General features: G+C 37.6%; 1 protein-coding gene across 2 annotated transcripts in view; it reads right to left on the minus strand.

The window, feature by feature from the left end:
• Positions 1 to 512: 512 nt before the first annotated feature.
• Positions 513 to 17,245, minus strand: part of NKD1 (NKD inhibitor of WNT signaling pathway 1) — a 110,151-nt gene continuing 93,418 nt past the window's right edge. For both annotated transcript variants that reach the window (XM_050311233.1, XM_050311232.1), the window contains 4 exons: positions 11,392 to 11,539; positions 10,315 to 10,399; positions 6,497 to 6,627; positions 513 to 5,780 (listed from right to left, as the gene is read on the minus strand). In XM_050311233.1, coding sequence (XP_050167190.1) covers positions 5,206 to 5,780; positions 6,497 to 6,627; positions 10,315 to 10,399; positions 11,392 to 11,539 — 939 coding nt within the window. In that variant the 3' untranslated portion in view covers positions 513 to 5,205. The remainder of the gene's footprint in view (positions 5,781 to 6,496; positions 6,628 to 10,314; positions 10,400 to 11,391; positions 11,540 to 17,245) is intronic.

Below are 17,245 nucleotides of genomic sequence, written 5' to 3' on the forward strand. Positions count from 1 at the left end.
TTGGACATTTCTATGCTCTCCCTACATTTCTCAAATCTTTCCATCCTTCTCTTTCCAGTCTTTCATCACAGCTCTAACCCTCACAGTAATCTGCCTGAATAGTCCTTAAGTCCTGCTATTTAAATAAAAAAAAGGAATTAGAAGACCTCATCCATATGATTCCTATAATTTTACGGCATTTAGGATTGAATTGTCAAGAATTACATAGAAATATAAAAGTAAATTAAAGCATCATTGAAAACCTCATGATTTAGTAATTATAATCCAAGCTTCAAGTAAGATGCAGTTCAATAATTTCAGTATAAAGTTATTTGCTTTTCGATGTCTGCTCCTTTTAGACCATTTTGAGCAAATTTTAAATGTGCACGTAACAACACAAAAAAATCCCAAAACAGCCCCTTCCAAATCAAATCAACATCTGTCAAATATGCAAAGAAAATAAATTATTGTCATAATTTGAGGCTGATTTTGCTGCTAAGTGCATTAAGAAAGAAATCTTCTTCCAGAAGCTATTTAGAAAACACATTAATTTTTATTTTATGGATTTCCAAACATGTTTCTGCTTGGTACATTTTAAAAAAAGTCTAACAGCTAACAGGATGCTGAATAAGACTTGGTTCCCAGCAAAGCCATGAATAAGTCATGTTTGAAAACATATTTTCAGATCTTGATGAATTGCATCAAGGTAATTAAAGGTGAGACGTGATTAGCTGACATGTTTCCAAACATGAACATTCTTGCCTGTACTCCAGGCAAAAATTATGGTGAATGTTTTTGCAAATTTTCTAGCATGATGAATTTTTCTCAAGTATAATCTAGGCCCCAAGGGGCCCAACTTTCCTGTTAATTGGAATACAAATGAAATCTGTCATTCAATAATTGAGGTACACAATGACATATGGAGAACAGTATGCATTCATCGCATCTGTGTATTTATGTGCCAACTTGTAGACAGTCAAGCATACACAGTACTGATCCCTTTATAAAAAATCACCTCTGTCAGAATCCATCTTGTTCCACTCACTAACTTCTGCCAGAGGACACACACATACACACACACACACACGTATATCTTTAAGGTACTTCTCCAGCTAAACCTTGCTATTCTGTCCTCATGATTACACAGGTCAAACACTTGGCTTTTTAATTTGATATTGGCCAATATGCCAGGAGCATCTGTACCTCATCATCCAAGGGCAGAACTGGGTCTTCATTTCTAGCAATGATTGAATGACATGTGGATGTTTCAAACACATTTGGAAGTGTCTTGAAGTCCTCCAGTGACATCAGTAAAAAGCACAGTATTTGCTGCTAATCGTAATTAATTTACCAGCTCAATATCTTACAGTAAAACTTCCATTTAACATTAGCTACTACAAACCCATCAGCAGTAAGATGCATAAAAAATAAATACTAAAATTACTGGCTGCACATTATGTAGACTTCAAACCCACCTTCCTGGAATGAAATTATAGGTTCCCTGCAGCCAGTGGGAATCTGGCAGTCTTGCCAGAGATTTCACTGGGACAGAGATTTTACTACACAGCCTTAGCTTAGTTTACTTCATATTAGGTGGTCATGAAGTTGCGAGAAGAGTTTATGAATCCTTCTTTTCAAAAAACTGTCTTTCCCAGAATTGTAGCTGGTAGAGGTGAGCAAAATTTTTCAGTTGAATTTTTTCAGCAAATAGTGCAAATTTTGGGATCAGCTTTGTTTTGCTGAACTGCCTTGTGAAAAAACTGAAAAAGTCAGTGAAAAGGCTGGAGTTTCCATCTGAAATGACTTAATGCCACTCCATTTTACTTTTAAATAATAACAATATACTCAACTCTGGGTTTTTTTTTTCCCTTGGGAATAAAATGTTTTGTTTAACCAGAAATGAATCTATTTTAAATCTTGATTCAGCTACAGTTTTGAGCAACTTAAAATAATATTTTTTTTTTTAAAGAAAGGTTTTCAGAGTTAATAACAAAATGAAAAAGCAGTTATTCAACACAGGTCTAACAGCAGGGGACAAGAAATTTAACTTTGAAACTTGATAGCTTAAATATAAAACCAAAGCATACCCGGTCCATACGTAATTTCCTGATCCTGTTCCCAAAAACATTAATGCAAGCTCTTTCATCAGTGGGATCTGCAAGCACTAAGAGCAATTGCAATAAGCCCCTGAAATCCACAACAAGAAAAAGGAAATATACTTTCTGAACTAGTAAAACTTTAATTAACAGGGGGTTCTCTTGGCACAGTTTTTGCTGTTAAATAAATAAAGCATTTAGTCAAAACCATCTATATTTACTATACAAAATACTGAAAAGCAAACATATTTAAAAGATACGGAAATTTAAGGTTCTGTGAAAACAATCTGTGCTACATGTTATTCACACTTAATGCACATAACACAACTGCAACACAGTATTTAGATACTGTATATTCATACATGGCTGGTGTAAAGTTTTAGTATGGGGATGCCACGTTATTAAAATGCATTTGTATTTCACAGAATCTGAGCAAGGCAGAATTTGTCTTTTGAATCTCCAAATATAATAAACCAACACAAATCAATGCAAGGCTGTAAACAACAGTCAGCTGAGTTCTATTTCAGAGCTTGCTTGGCCCAGCAAGTACTGCACACTTCTCAGTCAGATGGGATTTTGTTATCGGTGCTGTTATCTTTTCCAGCAAAATATCTTTGGATGAAAGAGCATTTATACCTCTTTGCTGCCCTTTCTTAGAAAGCCTCACAGTTCTGAAAGCACTCGAGTTTTCCAGAATGTTTTCTGCTGTTCAGCAACAATCTGCATTAAAAAAAAAATTGACTAAGAAACAATTTCCACCTCTCAGTCTTTCTGGCATATGCTTTACTGAAAAGAGAACAGCTTTAATTACTTCTTCAAAACAAATAGCATGGCATCCCTTCTTGGATGGAATGTACACTGTGTGTTTGCATGCGGTATAATGTAAGTCACTTGAATACATCAGAATTTGTTAACACTATAATATAAATAAGCTTATTCCTTCTACTAGACATATAAATGCCTTTTTTTTTCTTGCAGTCCATAATTATATATACATTGAAAAAGAATGATACACAAGCAGCAAAAAAGGCTTAGACTAGAACAACTCAGTGGTAACTAACCAAATTTGTGGCCTTTTCATATTTTCAACACAGAAAATTCTGCACATAAATATTTTTGGACTTTAGGAATTTTAAAATAAACAGAACAGTATAGTTGTCACACAGATCAAACACATTTTTAAAATATTTTGTAAAATTTAACAGAACATGCTGTTGACAGCTAAAAAAAATAAAATAAACCAGATTTTTTAAAGAGGACAATAAATCTAAACATCTGCTGATCCAGGGAGACAAGAGATGGACCTAATTGCCAGGAAGCAGTGATTCTATTCAAATTCCACAACAAGGCAAGGCTTTCCACTGTTCTTTAAAAGATGATGTCTCCGTGTTCTTTGAAAGGACGGCATCCCTCTAAAACTGGTCAGCAGTAAGGTAATACCCCATTTTGGACTGATCAAAACTCTAGTCAGAAAAAAAAACCCCTAATCATAAAGGGCTTATATCAATGTTGGATAGTTACATTTTACAATATATACTATTGACAAAATACCACAACATTAAAAATAATTAAAACCGAAAGAAAATATGTTTATAGAACATTTATGTTTCCATGTAAGAGTTCTCTACTTGAATGTTCCGAAAGAAATGTAGGTGTTTTTCAGTCATTTTCTACCTGCAAAATGGTGATCTGTACAAAACCAAACTGAATCTATGATAAATCTGGGCTCCAAGGAAAGCAAAACTTGAATGTACTGACCCTTTTTTTTTTTTTCACTTTTCCAATTTGCTTTTGACCTTCAAATTTCTCAGCAGCCATTAAGGTCTTGTGACTGTGGTCTCATTCTCCTTCATGGAATGGAAGCCCTTTGATATGGAGAAAGCAGAAGAGGCCAGAATGATTGTGAATGATGATTTTTTTACATGTTGAATCATCTCTAAAATGGGAGAAGCACAAACTGGTAGGTGCTTGGGAAATTTAAATTGGAGGCACCAAGAAAATGCCATGGGATATGTTTCCAAAAAGTCACTCTTGTGGAAAAAAAGAGAAGTTAATATTCAAACCACAGATTTCTAAAACACAACAAAATGTACCTGAGAGTGTGCATATTTATATATATATATTTATATTTATATTTTATATATATTTGCCAACATTTAAAGTGAGAAAGTATATTTTCCTCAATTCTTTCTCAAAACAAAGAACTGTGGATTTAAACAAAAAAAAACCCCAATCAACCCCTCTCCTTCTCAAACCCCTATGAATGATACTTACAGCCCAAGCACTAAAGTCTAGTGATGCTTTGGAAAACCCCATTTCACATCCTCCTCTTTTCATATGGTTACCCCAAACAGAGTGGAGAATAAGCAAGAGAAAAAAAAATAAAATAAAAGAAGTGTATTTAAATATTACCCAGTATATAACAGACTGTACTTGTGTCAATGAAGAATCTCCAAGAAAATAAAGTGTGAGTCATACAAACGTAGCCCTGTTGACAAGTGTAGCTAATATTTCCTTGCAATTAAGATAATTTGAAAGGATGTGAACACAAACAGGCTACATTGAACGCAGTATATTAAATTTCCCCCCTGTAGCACATTACAATCAATAAAAAGAAAATAAAATCTGAATAATACTAGAGGTAGCAGCTGTTTGTATTTTCCATTATCTGAGTATCTCTGGAGTCCAACTCTTCCAACATTGCTCCCCTGATAAAAGGCTTGTGTGCGATCAGCCGACATACAGCAGAGTGGTAAGCTAGATGTCTGCAAGAGTGTTTGAAGTATCTTTCCTATTACAATGGAAGTAGTACTTGTAAAGAAGTGCGTTGACGACCTGTATTAAATCACAGCTCAAAAAGCTATGGTTGTTTGCTGTTTTACAAGCCACTTAAAAACAAAAACAAACAAACAAAAAAATCCACAAGGTGTTTAAGTAAGCTATGGTGTTCCACAACATATAAATAGGGTAAGTTTCAAGAGTTCCATCCATATAACCTCTAAAATATATGCAAGCTGAATATTAATGGAGTAATAATAATATTAATCATAGTAATGCCTTAGTTCTGGTATCTCAAGAATGCATTTCCTTCATATGGGATGATTCTTGGAGGATGTTGGTGGGATCTCTTCTATGTCTGGTAGAAGTGGTGGTAGTGGTGGTGGTGCTCGTGGTGGTGGTGGTGTTCATGTCTTTGTATCATTTGTCCAACTTGGCCTTCATATAAAATGACTGTGGGCAGGTCTCTCACATGTTCCTTTTCCACAACTGTCCCTGGAGACTGGAAGGTTTTGCACATTTGGTGATTCTCCTTTGCTCTCTGCTTATGCTTCTTGTGAATCTGTTGGGATTGCAAGGGAAGGTAAGGTAGATTCTGGCCCACCCGTGCACTTGGGGAAGCCATGGGCATGGGCACCCCTTGGAAAGGTTTATTTCTAACTGCCCTTCCAGGATGCAGAGGGGTGACATTTTTGCCCTGGGCTTTGGGAGACCTCACAAAGTGCTTGTTTGAGTCCTGGTTCCGGAGCCTCTGCTGGATTTCTGCAATCTTGGCATATGAACTTTCAGCCAGATTGATGTGGTTTGGATCCACCACTTGAGATTTCCTATGATGAGCATGGAAGGTTTCAGGCTCATGTGAACGGGATCTAGTTTGATTCACAATTCTGCCTGGTGGGTCATGTTTTTGAGCTGCTGGAGGAGATCCTAGGAAATAACAAGCTGAGTTAGTCATCTAGTATTTCAAAGTTTTAATTAGTAGCATGCAGTTGGCAGGGACAGCATTATCGGCAGAATAAATTTTTCCTAAGGAAGCAAATGCAATTATAGCTGTCTAGATTGATTACATTTAATTATTCTGACCAGTAAATAAAACACACACAAATATATATACCTATCAATAGAAGAATGAAGGTGTGTTTGTGTGTGTATATAAACGTCTTTACCTTCTCTTGGTCACCAAAATAACTGTGAGCGGAATAGTAAAATCCTGGCAGAGGGTAGGGAAAGAAAGGAAATACAAATCTCTTTAGTTTGGGGACAGAAGCCAAAATTCCAGGTATGAACCCACCTTCTCCTATTTTTGGGTCAGTAGTGAGTACAAAATAAGTGCTGGTATCATCTTGGGAACAAGCTCCAACATCCAAAAGTCAATCCTTGCCTCACCCATCGACTAAATAATTTAGATGTAAAGATTGTTCTTCTAGGCTCATCTCCAAGTTTAGCTACACAAACAAGTACATCAAAGCAGCCTTGCAGCACATTACCCATCCGTTGTGATACCACCAGTAATTATTTGCAGTATTCACTATTCCTCTCAGTAAGTCACTACTGACAAATCACACAGGTTCCCAGTTCTCTGTCCCTGATATGGAACATGCAACTGAAGAAAGAAAAGATGATGAAGTTGTAACATCAATTACCTGGCCCAAACTTTGATGTGTAGTTTTCTATTCCTGCAAGATCCAAATAGTGGTTTCTCCTTTCAATGTTCTCATCAACACAGTGACGATAGCACCCACTTTGCTCTGGATTGTTCTCACTCTGGTGGTATCTGTCAGCAGGAAGTAAAATTACAATTCAGCAGAACTTCTTTAAAGTTGTTATCACCATCTGCAAACCAACAACTAATGGCCCCTTTGAAGTGACAGGAGTTGCTCACAAAGAAACAACAAACGCTTGAAATTCTGGATGACCAGATTTGCTAAGTCAATAGGCCTGAACTGACTGTTCCTTCCCCTCACATAAATCAACCCCGATGTTGCAAAGCAAAGGAGGCTTTCAAATTGCATCATGTGTGCAAAAACAAATAAAATGCTCCTAGGCTTTATTACACTTTGTCTTGGGGCCAAACCATTCAACTGATTCTCCAATTTGGACATGCCAAAGAAAATCTGCTGTTTGATTCATGACTGTTCCCACTGCTGTCAGGAAGCACTGGGGTAAGACTCATGTCAGATAAATGTTCATGTGTATCTGCTTCAGAAAGACGAGCAACAGCACAGGTGTAGGAATCAGAGAGAGCCTGAGAAGAGAAGGTGTTGGTAGGACACCCAAGGGTAAACACTGCTTTCCAAAGTAAAGATCAGATCAGACACTGACTTTAGAATCTCAACTCCTTTTCCTGCTCAGCTTTGCAATTTTATTTATAGCAGAACTATTTCCTGAGAATGAATATCTGAAATACCATTCATTTATGAGGCAGAAAAAAATCAGGCAGAGGTTTACAGTATTGTAGCCCATAATGCCAAACAACATAATTCAGCAATTTAAATGGATGTCTGCAAATAGGAATAATATTTTCAATATAACAAACAGGATAAGCAGAAAACTCTTGATTAAGTTACTGCCTGTCATTCATACAGTTCAGTCTCCAAGACCACAAGATTGGCTTTGCTCTTTTTCTGTGCAATTGTGCTGATGTCAACCTAAGACCAGAATTTGGCCTTCTATGCTACACCAGTTGCTAAATATGGGCTCTTTACCATATGGTGCCCAGTACTCTGCTTTGAGTCTATTAACACATTTCCAAGTTTCCAGAGGCTGCTGATCCCATAGAGCTTTGGCACAGACAGCTTTCCTGGTCTAGCGTAGCACTGTTCAGGGACTTTACAGAACTGAGTCCCCCCGTGTCTCTGTCAGACGCAGGTCTACAGCTTCTCTGATAAAAGTCGCAAGACTTGACCTACCTGGAAGATCATTTTTGCTCTACTTTGATAGAGGTAGAATCTCCTGAATGGAGGAGAGTCTGCCTGGAAAGCAGGTAAGCTTTAAAGACTCTAAGTCAGCTTTGAACTCCAGAAGTGACATGGGGTACTGTCAAAAAAAAGAGGGAATGTCCAGATATTCTTTATTTTTTGGATACATAGCCAACACAGTACCTTTCCTGCCTCAGACACACTTTTACAGGTTGTTATACTTTAGCAGGTCAACACAAAAGATCTCTGGGGCTAGAATCTGTCTAATTGAAGTTGCCAGGCAACTTCACCTACAGAAACCATTGGGACTTACACATGGGCTGAAGACAATGCACAGTTTGCCCAGAAAAAACATCATTGGGTTTGATCCAACACAATTAAGCAACACTGTATACAGCACTGCCTGTTGGAAACAAAGTTAACAGGGAACCTGTTTTTTTGTTACTGTAATAAATTTAATCTCTCATCAAGACAGTGAAGAAGAACTATGCCAGTACTGCCACAACCCTACATTTTATTAGCTTTCTTACATGCAAGATGACGTTCAACAATATCCATGCAAATATACACAGTGAGGCAATTACACACTGATGAGAGATGTGCTCCAGTGTCAAAGACAACTTCAAGTACTTCTGAGAACTGAAGTGTCTGGCATCCAGCCCCACAGTGCTCTCTTGCATACACATGGGAAGACTCAGGCATGCATCAACCGTGCATCAAGAACTGTGTAAAATTACACAGTGTTGTTACTGGTTGTTTGATTTAGTTCAGTTTTGGTTTTAATAAAAAATGGCATCTGCTGAAGTGTTTGTGGAGTATATGAAAGCCCTTTCTAAAATTCCCACACTGGAGTGTCATCTTGATGGTAATAAGCACAGAGCAATATATCAGGAAAGGGGAATAGAGTAGTGACAGAACACAGGGAAAATGCAGGGCCATTTCCTGAAAGTCTCACTTACCCAGAACATACAGTTTAAGTCAGTTAGGGAGAACCAGACTATCTAGCCATGAATCTAGCTACTTATCTTGATACTTGTATTAGCCCTACAGGTGAAAACTCCTGCCTGTAGCTTCCAGCAGATGAAAAATCTAACCCATCTATCTCCCAACCTTCAGGATAAAAACATTTCTATCCATTTTATCTTGAATATTAATCACACCTCGCCTAGAATTCCTAAGTGACTGAATTTGTGAAATGTGTGCACTTCTCGCAAGTCCTCATTGCTGCTTTCAAAGGGGAAGCCTCTGCATTAATATTGTGAGATTCTATTGTGAGTCTCAGCAGCTTTCCTGAGGGTTATCATCTTGGCCAGGCTGCACAAAACATCCCTGCAACATAGACGTGTACAGCACATTCTTTGCCCTGTCCACATCTAATGGGATGCAACAAAAACTGTGAGATGCTGATCACTGTCTGATGCTGATCTGCTCAGACCAAGATACAGATTTGTTCTGTCTATGAAGCCTCTAAGCAAAGGGATGAGAAGGACAAACATTTTGTCCCAGCATTTGATGCTTCTATGACAGTAGATTTAATTGGAAATGCCTGCCATTCACAGAAACACTACATTAGCAGAGCCAGGACTTTAGGGTGAATGAGGGGGGAACTTCAAACTGAAGGGGATTTTTGCACTAGATTATCAAACAAAAAAACAGTCTGTTGAATCCACACAAGGCAAAGCTTTGCTAATGGGCAGAGGGAATCTAAACACCACATCTGGGCCAGCAAGTAAAACCATGGAGTGTTCTTCAGTTACACAGAAGATTTTGTACAGAGCTGCTGACAGAAGATTAATAGTAATTTTATTCTTCTTTTAATCTCAAATTTGATTGTACTGGGATTTGCTCATTGGGTAACTCACTAGCATTTTTTCTCTATCCAAAAAAGGGAGGTACTCTTCTCTTGTCATTTTTAATAAAACTGAATCCTCCTTCCCCTGATAAGTTTGTTATGTATTCGGACAAATAGCCGTAAATCCAAGGAGAGCCAAAAGTGTGTGGGGTTTGGCTTTTGGGTTTTTGTTTTTTGGTTTTGTGTGGGTTTTTTTTGGTTTGTTTTTGTTTGTTTGTTTTTTTTAATTAATTTGCAGCTGAAGAAACAAATGCAACGAATGAGTCAATGTCATTTCTGTAGCATTTCAGCAAACACTTCCCTCTGCCTTAGTGTAAAACATAAAATCTTAAAACATATCAAAGCTATATACCAAGATGACTTGTTAGCTCTCTGTTCTGGTTATGACCTGGCAACCAAGATAGACCTGTGGAGTTCTACCAGCCTCACTTATTTGCAGATGGCATCTAAACAGGCAACACACGTCCTCCAAAGAGCTCACAGAAGAAGAAAATTTCAGATTTTTTGCTTTTTTCTTTGTTTTGTTTTAATATACAAAGTATCCACCCAGGGAATCTGCTCATGAAAACTCCTGTTATTCGTCTATTTTAACATAATTTTTAAAAATAAAACAGACAAGCAAGAAATTAGGGGTTGAAGTTTCCTCAGACGTGCCCAGTGCCTGTCAGGAGCCAGGATTCTTTCCCCTTACCTGAGAGAAGCCCGCTGCTTCTTCTCAGAGCTTCTTGCTTCTTCATTAGCTTTGTTTTCAGCTCTATGCCTGGCACTCTGCAAATCTGCCAAGAGAAGGTATATTATTCTCACGTTACTGTTCCTGCTGATCAGCATAACTAACATGCTCCACTGCAAACACATCTTTTCCCGTCGGTAGATCAAGATGTAATGTATCGCGTCATGTAACCTTATCAAATGTGCTCTTGTCCACACGACAGATTTTAAGCAGATATAACCTTGACTGCAGGACGTCAGTCAGGGTTAGGCTGCACACCATGTGGCAGCCCAAATGGAGCCACATTCACACGGATATGCCTGTCCCTCAGGAGGGCTCAGCAGTTTGCAACTCAGTGCTGTACTAACTCATCACGTAGTTCCCCAGCAGTGCGGATCTGCTTATGTCTGCACTTGATGGAGGGGTTGTATTATTAAAACTGAGGTAACAAGGCTCTCCTTTTAGATAAGATGCCCACATTTTCTACTGAACTACTAGTTTAAATACTTTGAAGTACTTCAACTTAGTACTACTTTACCTACTGAAGTAATTATGCTGATACAACTATTATTATTACAGTGAATATAAGTTGGATAAGCCATCAGGGTATAAGCATTTTTGTAATGCCAGCACAAAAAATGTGCAATTTTTATGCATAGATTCATATATGTTACTTATGCTTAATTTTTTATTTTAATCCAAGAGCAGTGATAGCAAAAAAATTTTATACAGCTACACCTGCTTCCACACAAACCAAGCACTGTAATATCAGCAGAATTAGAGTGGCTCCAGTGAAAAAGGCCTTAAATCTGCCTTGCAGTACACAAAGACAATTACACAACAAAGGGGTTACAAGAAGCAATCAGTCAGGAGAGGGAACCCTAATTTGCTAAACTGACACTCAAGATCATAAAGCAGGTTCATGGGGTTTAAAACACCTGCACAATTATCTGCCTTTACGCATATATTTATTTGTATTAACAAAATAAAGAGGTGGATCTTCAAGGCATTCTAGAAGTCGTTTGTAAATTTTTCCAATGGCTGATTGCACATCCTTACCAGTATGATTTAACAAGATGCTCTTTTTCTTCTGGCTGCCATCTGGTGCCACAGTGAGTTTCACTCGCAGAGTTTTGCTGGAACTGGGAGAATGGTTTACTGATGCATCAACTACCTCATAGATGGTGTGAAGCAAGCTGGTAATATCCTATAGTTGGATTGAAACACAAAAAGACACAGTACTGTGAAAATGGCATGAAACCTACAGCTCTGATGCTTACATCTATTTTGGACTTGGGAATTATAAATGTTGAAATATCCTCAGAATTCACTGAATTTAAAAGAGTTCAACTTTCATAGAACCTTACAACCTGCATCAAATAGATTTATGAACTGGGGCAAAACAGATCAAAACAATAACAACAACACAAGATATTCAGGTTTCCCAACCTGTGAATCAGCAAAATGGTGTTCTGCCTTTTCTTTTCTTTGTTTTCAACAGAACCCAGGACTAACCATTCACACTCCACTAAAAATTTAGTACACGTGGTCAAAACAAATACAGCAATTGAAGGAAATCTTGGACACTGCAGTCTTCCTACTTCTTTTTTTTTCCCCTTAGGATAGTTAAATGGTTCATTATCTAGAAGAAAACCACTAAGAAAAGTTGCAAAACTCTAAACCTTATGTTTGGAAATAAATTATGTCTGAATGTCACCCTACCATATGTGTTTTGGTGTCTAGTTTATTTTGCAAAATCCAAACCAGTTATAAACCTATCTTTTTGAGCTGCAAATATTATCCAATCAGGCCTGTTACAGAACATTCTTCACAGATCTCTTTGAAGGCAACGGGATGTGAACAAACAGTTACATGCCTGGCTATATCAGAAAAAACACCAGTCAATTTTAACAAGTCAATTGTTTCAAACAGGAAAAACACTGTTTAGTAGCTGGTGATGCTCAAAGGTCTCTCAGGTTGATCTAATCTAGCCAGGCTCAAACAGGGGACTACCTTAAATTGCCAAAATGAAAAGGAGTTCTCTTGGCTCACTGCTTTTCCTCAAAGGGATTTTATCCAAACTGATTTTGGGCATCAACCTAAGGCCAAAGCATTCTAATCATTGTATGTTATAAAGAGCCCATCCAATACATGTCTGAGAATTTCTGCCTGCTGGTCTACCTTTTCCTTGATCTATCCTAGGACCTGGGCTCTTTCCAGATGCCTGTGAGGGCAAAAGAAATATTTAAATCATCTTTTGTTAAGTGTAACTGGTTCTGGGGATTAAGAGTCAGGTCTATAAAAACCTCTACAACTTTTCCTTTGCCCAGGGGTCACACCTATTAAAAATGGCAGCTCAAAGTTTAGTATGCCCTAATGGGTCCCAACATTTTAGTAGTCAATATACCACACAGTCCTCTTTATGCAACTGGATTTAAAGGTGACACAGAAATATTAATTTCTACTCATACAGAATTTAGGGAAATACTGACCTTCTGATCAGGGCAAATGATTTTATGGGAGATGATTTTCCAGTTCAGTAGGAAGAACGAGTGACTAAATCCTAGAGGGTCCAGACTTTGTCTTAACATGTACCTTCTCTAACTTTCTGCATTCAGGGGAATTTCTCCAGACTTGAGAGTTCAAGACAATATATTCATAAAAAGAGAGCAGGATTTACAGTCTCTCACTTATTTCTCCACTGATATTTTTTTTTACCATGCTGCCAGAGCCTCTCTATATTGGTTGTTACTACCATGTCAGTAGCTGCTCTCCATGCTGTTGAGAACCACCGTCTAAAGCTTGAAAGAGGGAAAGACGGCTCCATGAAAATCTGGAGGACACCTCACAGCTCTTGAACACATCTCACTTCTCCCACTTCCACCCTAATTTGAAACCTAGCCAGACCTCTAAATACACACAGCCATATCTGACAGCCAGCTTGGAAGGCTAGATTTCTATTTCATCTCTGAAGAAAACCCCAAGCAAGCATATTAACAGACAAACAAATCGTATCTGTTGTTTTATACACTCTCCCTAAATCATGTTCTAGGAGCATTGTGCTATAATCCCAGACTTCGATAAGCCAAACCTTCTCCTTCAGCAGAATACTTAAGCACCATATTTATTCTTAATAGGGCTTCATACACTCAGCACTGGGGTGAACAGAGCTTTTTTCATACATTCCTTAGCAAGTGTTGGTTAGCCATGTCATCTTTCCACACAAGGCTACTATCAAGAGTTTATCAGCTCTTTCATTCACAATAATCTGCCTTCCTTCCTTTTTCAGCTATGACAGATATTTTTAAAGCCAGATGTACATCTAGTCTATTTTAACTTCAATAGGCAAAGACAAAAAAACCCCCACTGTCCTTTCACATGATTTTTTTCCCCAGAGTTGAGGTCTAACTTGCTAACTGGCTTAAATCTGACCCTTGTGCTCTGTGAGGGTCTTTCCCAACAAGCTACTTGACTCAGCAGTTTAAAAAGTACTCCCAAAGGCTGTCATGGAAGGCCAGATGCAGCACTTGTGTGACACATAGTTGGCAAGTCAGAAATATGTGCACACATATATAACATCAGGACAATTTACATCTCTCAGCCAAACAGGCCCAAATTAACATAAATGAATGCCCAGGTTGTTGAAGAGACTACCCAGAGGAACCAGGACACCTTGTGGACAGGACACACTACTGCCTTTGCATTTTGTTACATGTTTAATAACAGCTTCCTCCACAAGGATCTGAACTGCTCTGCATTCTGGCACTGGAGGAACGTGGTGGTCAGACTGGATACGGACCAAGATCGAGGTTAGGGATATCCATAAGTAACCACTTAATGCTTATGCTGATCTTTTAAATACCGACAACAACATTTTTATTACAGGATTCATTTACTTGTGGTCCTGATTTGGGGTTGGGAATTTCAGCAAACTGGCAGTTCTGATTTGGTCAAACAAGGCTTCTTGGGTCGTTGTCTACTCTGTGTCATCTGCCAAGGTCCTGGCTGAGCAAGTACCAGCTACAGGGCAGCTTGAACCTCCTGCTGCTTCCCCATTATTGCTTCTCAGTGTAAAACACAAATTTCCAAGGCACTGATCTACTGGGAATGGTCTTCGTCAATGAGATTTGAACTGTGACTAAAACTACCTTCTCACAGTCCTGTTTTGGCAGTTAATATGGTAATGGTTTCTTGTCAAATTAGTAGCAATAAACCATTAAAATATATGTTGCAAACTCTGTATTTTTATAGTTACATGCATATTTACCCCCCAAAGTATTTTCATTTTCTAGTAGCCTGCCAAGAGACTGAGGTAATTAATGTTTCCCTTGAAAGCTGTCCCACACTGAACATTATCTGTAATTAAATTCCTTAAAAACTGCCCAAATCCATTGAGTTACCTTCTACCCACCAGCTTGTGCATTTCGCTGTCCACAAGAAATCTGACATCAAAGATCAAGAGTAAAAGCTAGTTAAATTTTCCTCTCTTCTGAAACACCCACCAGCACGTCTCAGAGCCCACCTACCAAAGAATCCAACTTTTCTGTAAAGTGGGTTATAAGTTTTACTAGTCATGTGATTTTGCAACTGCTTTGCTTAATACTGCTTGGCACTACCCACACAAAAAAGTTCATCCCACATTTCTCAAACTTGCTCACTTTTTACATGAAAAATAAACAAGAACAGATTTTTCAGTGTTGTCCATTTAAAAAAAAATGCTTTTTGGTGATGAAATGTACTTTAAACTATTTTTAGTTACAAATCATTGAGGATTTTTAAAATACTATATTAAATGGGTAAAGAGAAACAAGAATTAACAAACGAACAAAGAGATTTCTCTCCTTCATGGAAAATGGTTTATATTTAGAGGGGAAATATGCTGGATGACTAACTGCTGAAGGGCTTCTGGGATGCAGAATTTCTGCTGGGTTAGCTGGTTTAATCAAGTAAGAAAACTGAAACTATTACATTTATCCATAAAGAAGAAAACAAATGCTTGCTGGGTAGCAAACAGCCAGCACATGCCATATCCAGATTTATTTGTGTTTTGCTTATTGAACACCACAGTTGGTTTTTCCAGGGTTAGGGTTAGGATTTAAGCAGTGTTAATCTGTATGTTTTTCGCATCCTATTTAATCAAGTAGATAGTACAACAAGGTATATTAAAAAAAGCAATTTTAATACATTGCCAGAAATATTTCCATTAGAAATATTAAAAAATGAACAGTCAAGGCCACACATGTGTGCTACACTCACACATGTATCCACAGAATATTTTACAGATCTCTAGTAGGAGACTAGCAGTAATTTAGAACATTCAGAGAAACCAATGGGTCTGAAAAAAGAATAAGAGCAATGAAGTATTCCTCATTCCTTACAGAAGTTATGTGACTGAGCAAGTCCCTATTCTAGGTATTAATTTGCATTTCTGAGGAATATTAGTGGTACAGTGACAACCATATTTTTCCCATATTAACAAAGTTTATCATCATAGGACTAGCTAGCAAACTAGAGATTCTGTGAAAGAAACTAATAGGCTTTTCTGGTAGAATTAATTTAACAGAATGAGATATTTGCACCAAAAAATGCCCTATAAAAAACACTCCAAACCACCAGCCTCCCCTCAAAAACACCAAACACCCTAAAACCCCCCATGAGTTTAGAAAACATTCAGTTTGACTCTTTGTACCTTGTCTGGGAGAGAAGTCTTTGACTCCCCTTAAAACCAAAGGAGAACATCATATTTTCTTTTCATTTTTTTCTATCTGGCCCAAATCCACCAAATCTGACAGCTGAAATCATGGCTGCTCTGATACAGAGAGGTAACTACACCTCTGCCTGTTGGTTCCATTGCTCTTTCTATACCCTGAGTTAATACGATGTTGACAAACACGGTGAAAACCAACAACTTTCAAGATAAGGGTCAGGCTGATAAATGGCAGTCCCAAAAAAGCCAACAGCCTTTCCCGAGTCAACAGTTTGGTGCTGAGTTCCGAATGCAGATATAACCTCAAACCTTTTCATTCATCAGAGGATACGAGCAAAAAAAAACAAGAAAGGGAAACAACAAGACACAAAGGAAACATAAGAGAAAAAATTGGGTACTTAATGTAAGATAGAAAAAACATTTTTAGCATTAAAAATGCATGAAGAGAAACATCAATATCAGTTCATTACCTTTCCCTTGGAAAAAGATAAATACAAATGTCTCATTTGTACTTTGTTTGTAGTCTGATTTTTACATACAGCGGGATGTTTTTATTGCAACATCAGCTCTGTTTGATCACACACGTTTTTGAATCATTCCTATTTGGAATGAGAAAAGAACTTCACTTGCTATCTACTCAAAAACTACTCTGGAAGAAATAAATTTTTTTTTAGTCCTGACAAGCAACTTTCTTGTCTGCTTATTCCTGTGCAGCCACTCACCAAAGAAACTCAATTTTCCATGGAAGAACTGATTGGGGGAAAAAAAAAAAAAAAGCAAAAGCTAGTGTTTATGAAGTATAATTACATTCAGAGAGCTCAATATAAAACCTCATGGATCAAAACACATTAGTTCAATTATCCAAGTTTCAAGTCCGATTACAAATATTCGTGTGAAGATAATTACAGTGCAGCTGTCAGTTCTAAAAAGGCCCGCTGTACATAATGAATTGTCCTCTTATGGCTTAAGGAATGAAAGGAAACATTATTAGCCAAGTTTTGTAATATACATATTAGAGCAGGAAAAGTTATCTCCTACTAAACTGAAAGGACTGAAAAACTGTCGTCTTCTATGACAGAAAAAGCAGTAGTTTAATAACATACAGTAATGTTAATTTATAATTTGCCATCCCAATAATTATGCTTTCATAATGGGTGTATCTCTTCAAGAAGCATGACTAGATGTGAATTTATAATTATAAGGACT

This window comes from Myiozetetes cayanensis, unplaced genomic scaffold (assembly GCF_022539395.1).
Source record: "Myiozetetes cayanensis isolate MyiCay16 unplaced genomic scaffold, myiCay2020 scf16, whole genome shotgun sequence".
Lineage (NCBI taxonomy): Eukaryota > Metazoa > Chordata > Aves > Passeriformes > Tyrannidae > Myiozetetes > Myiozetetes cayanensis.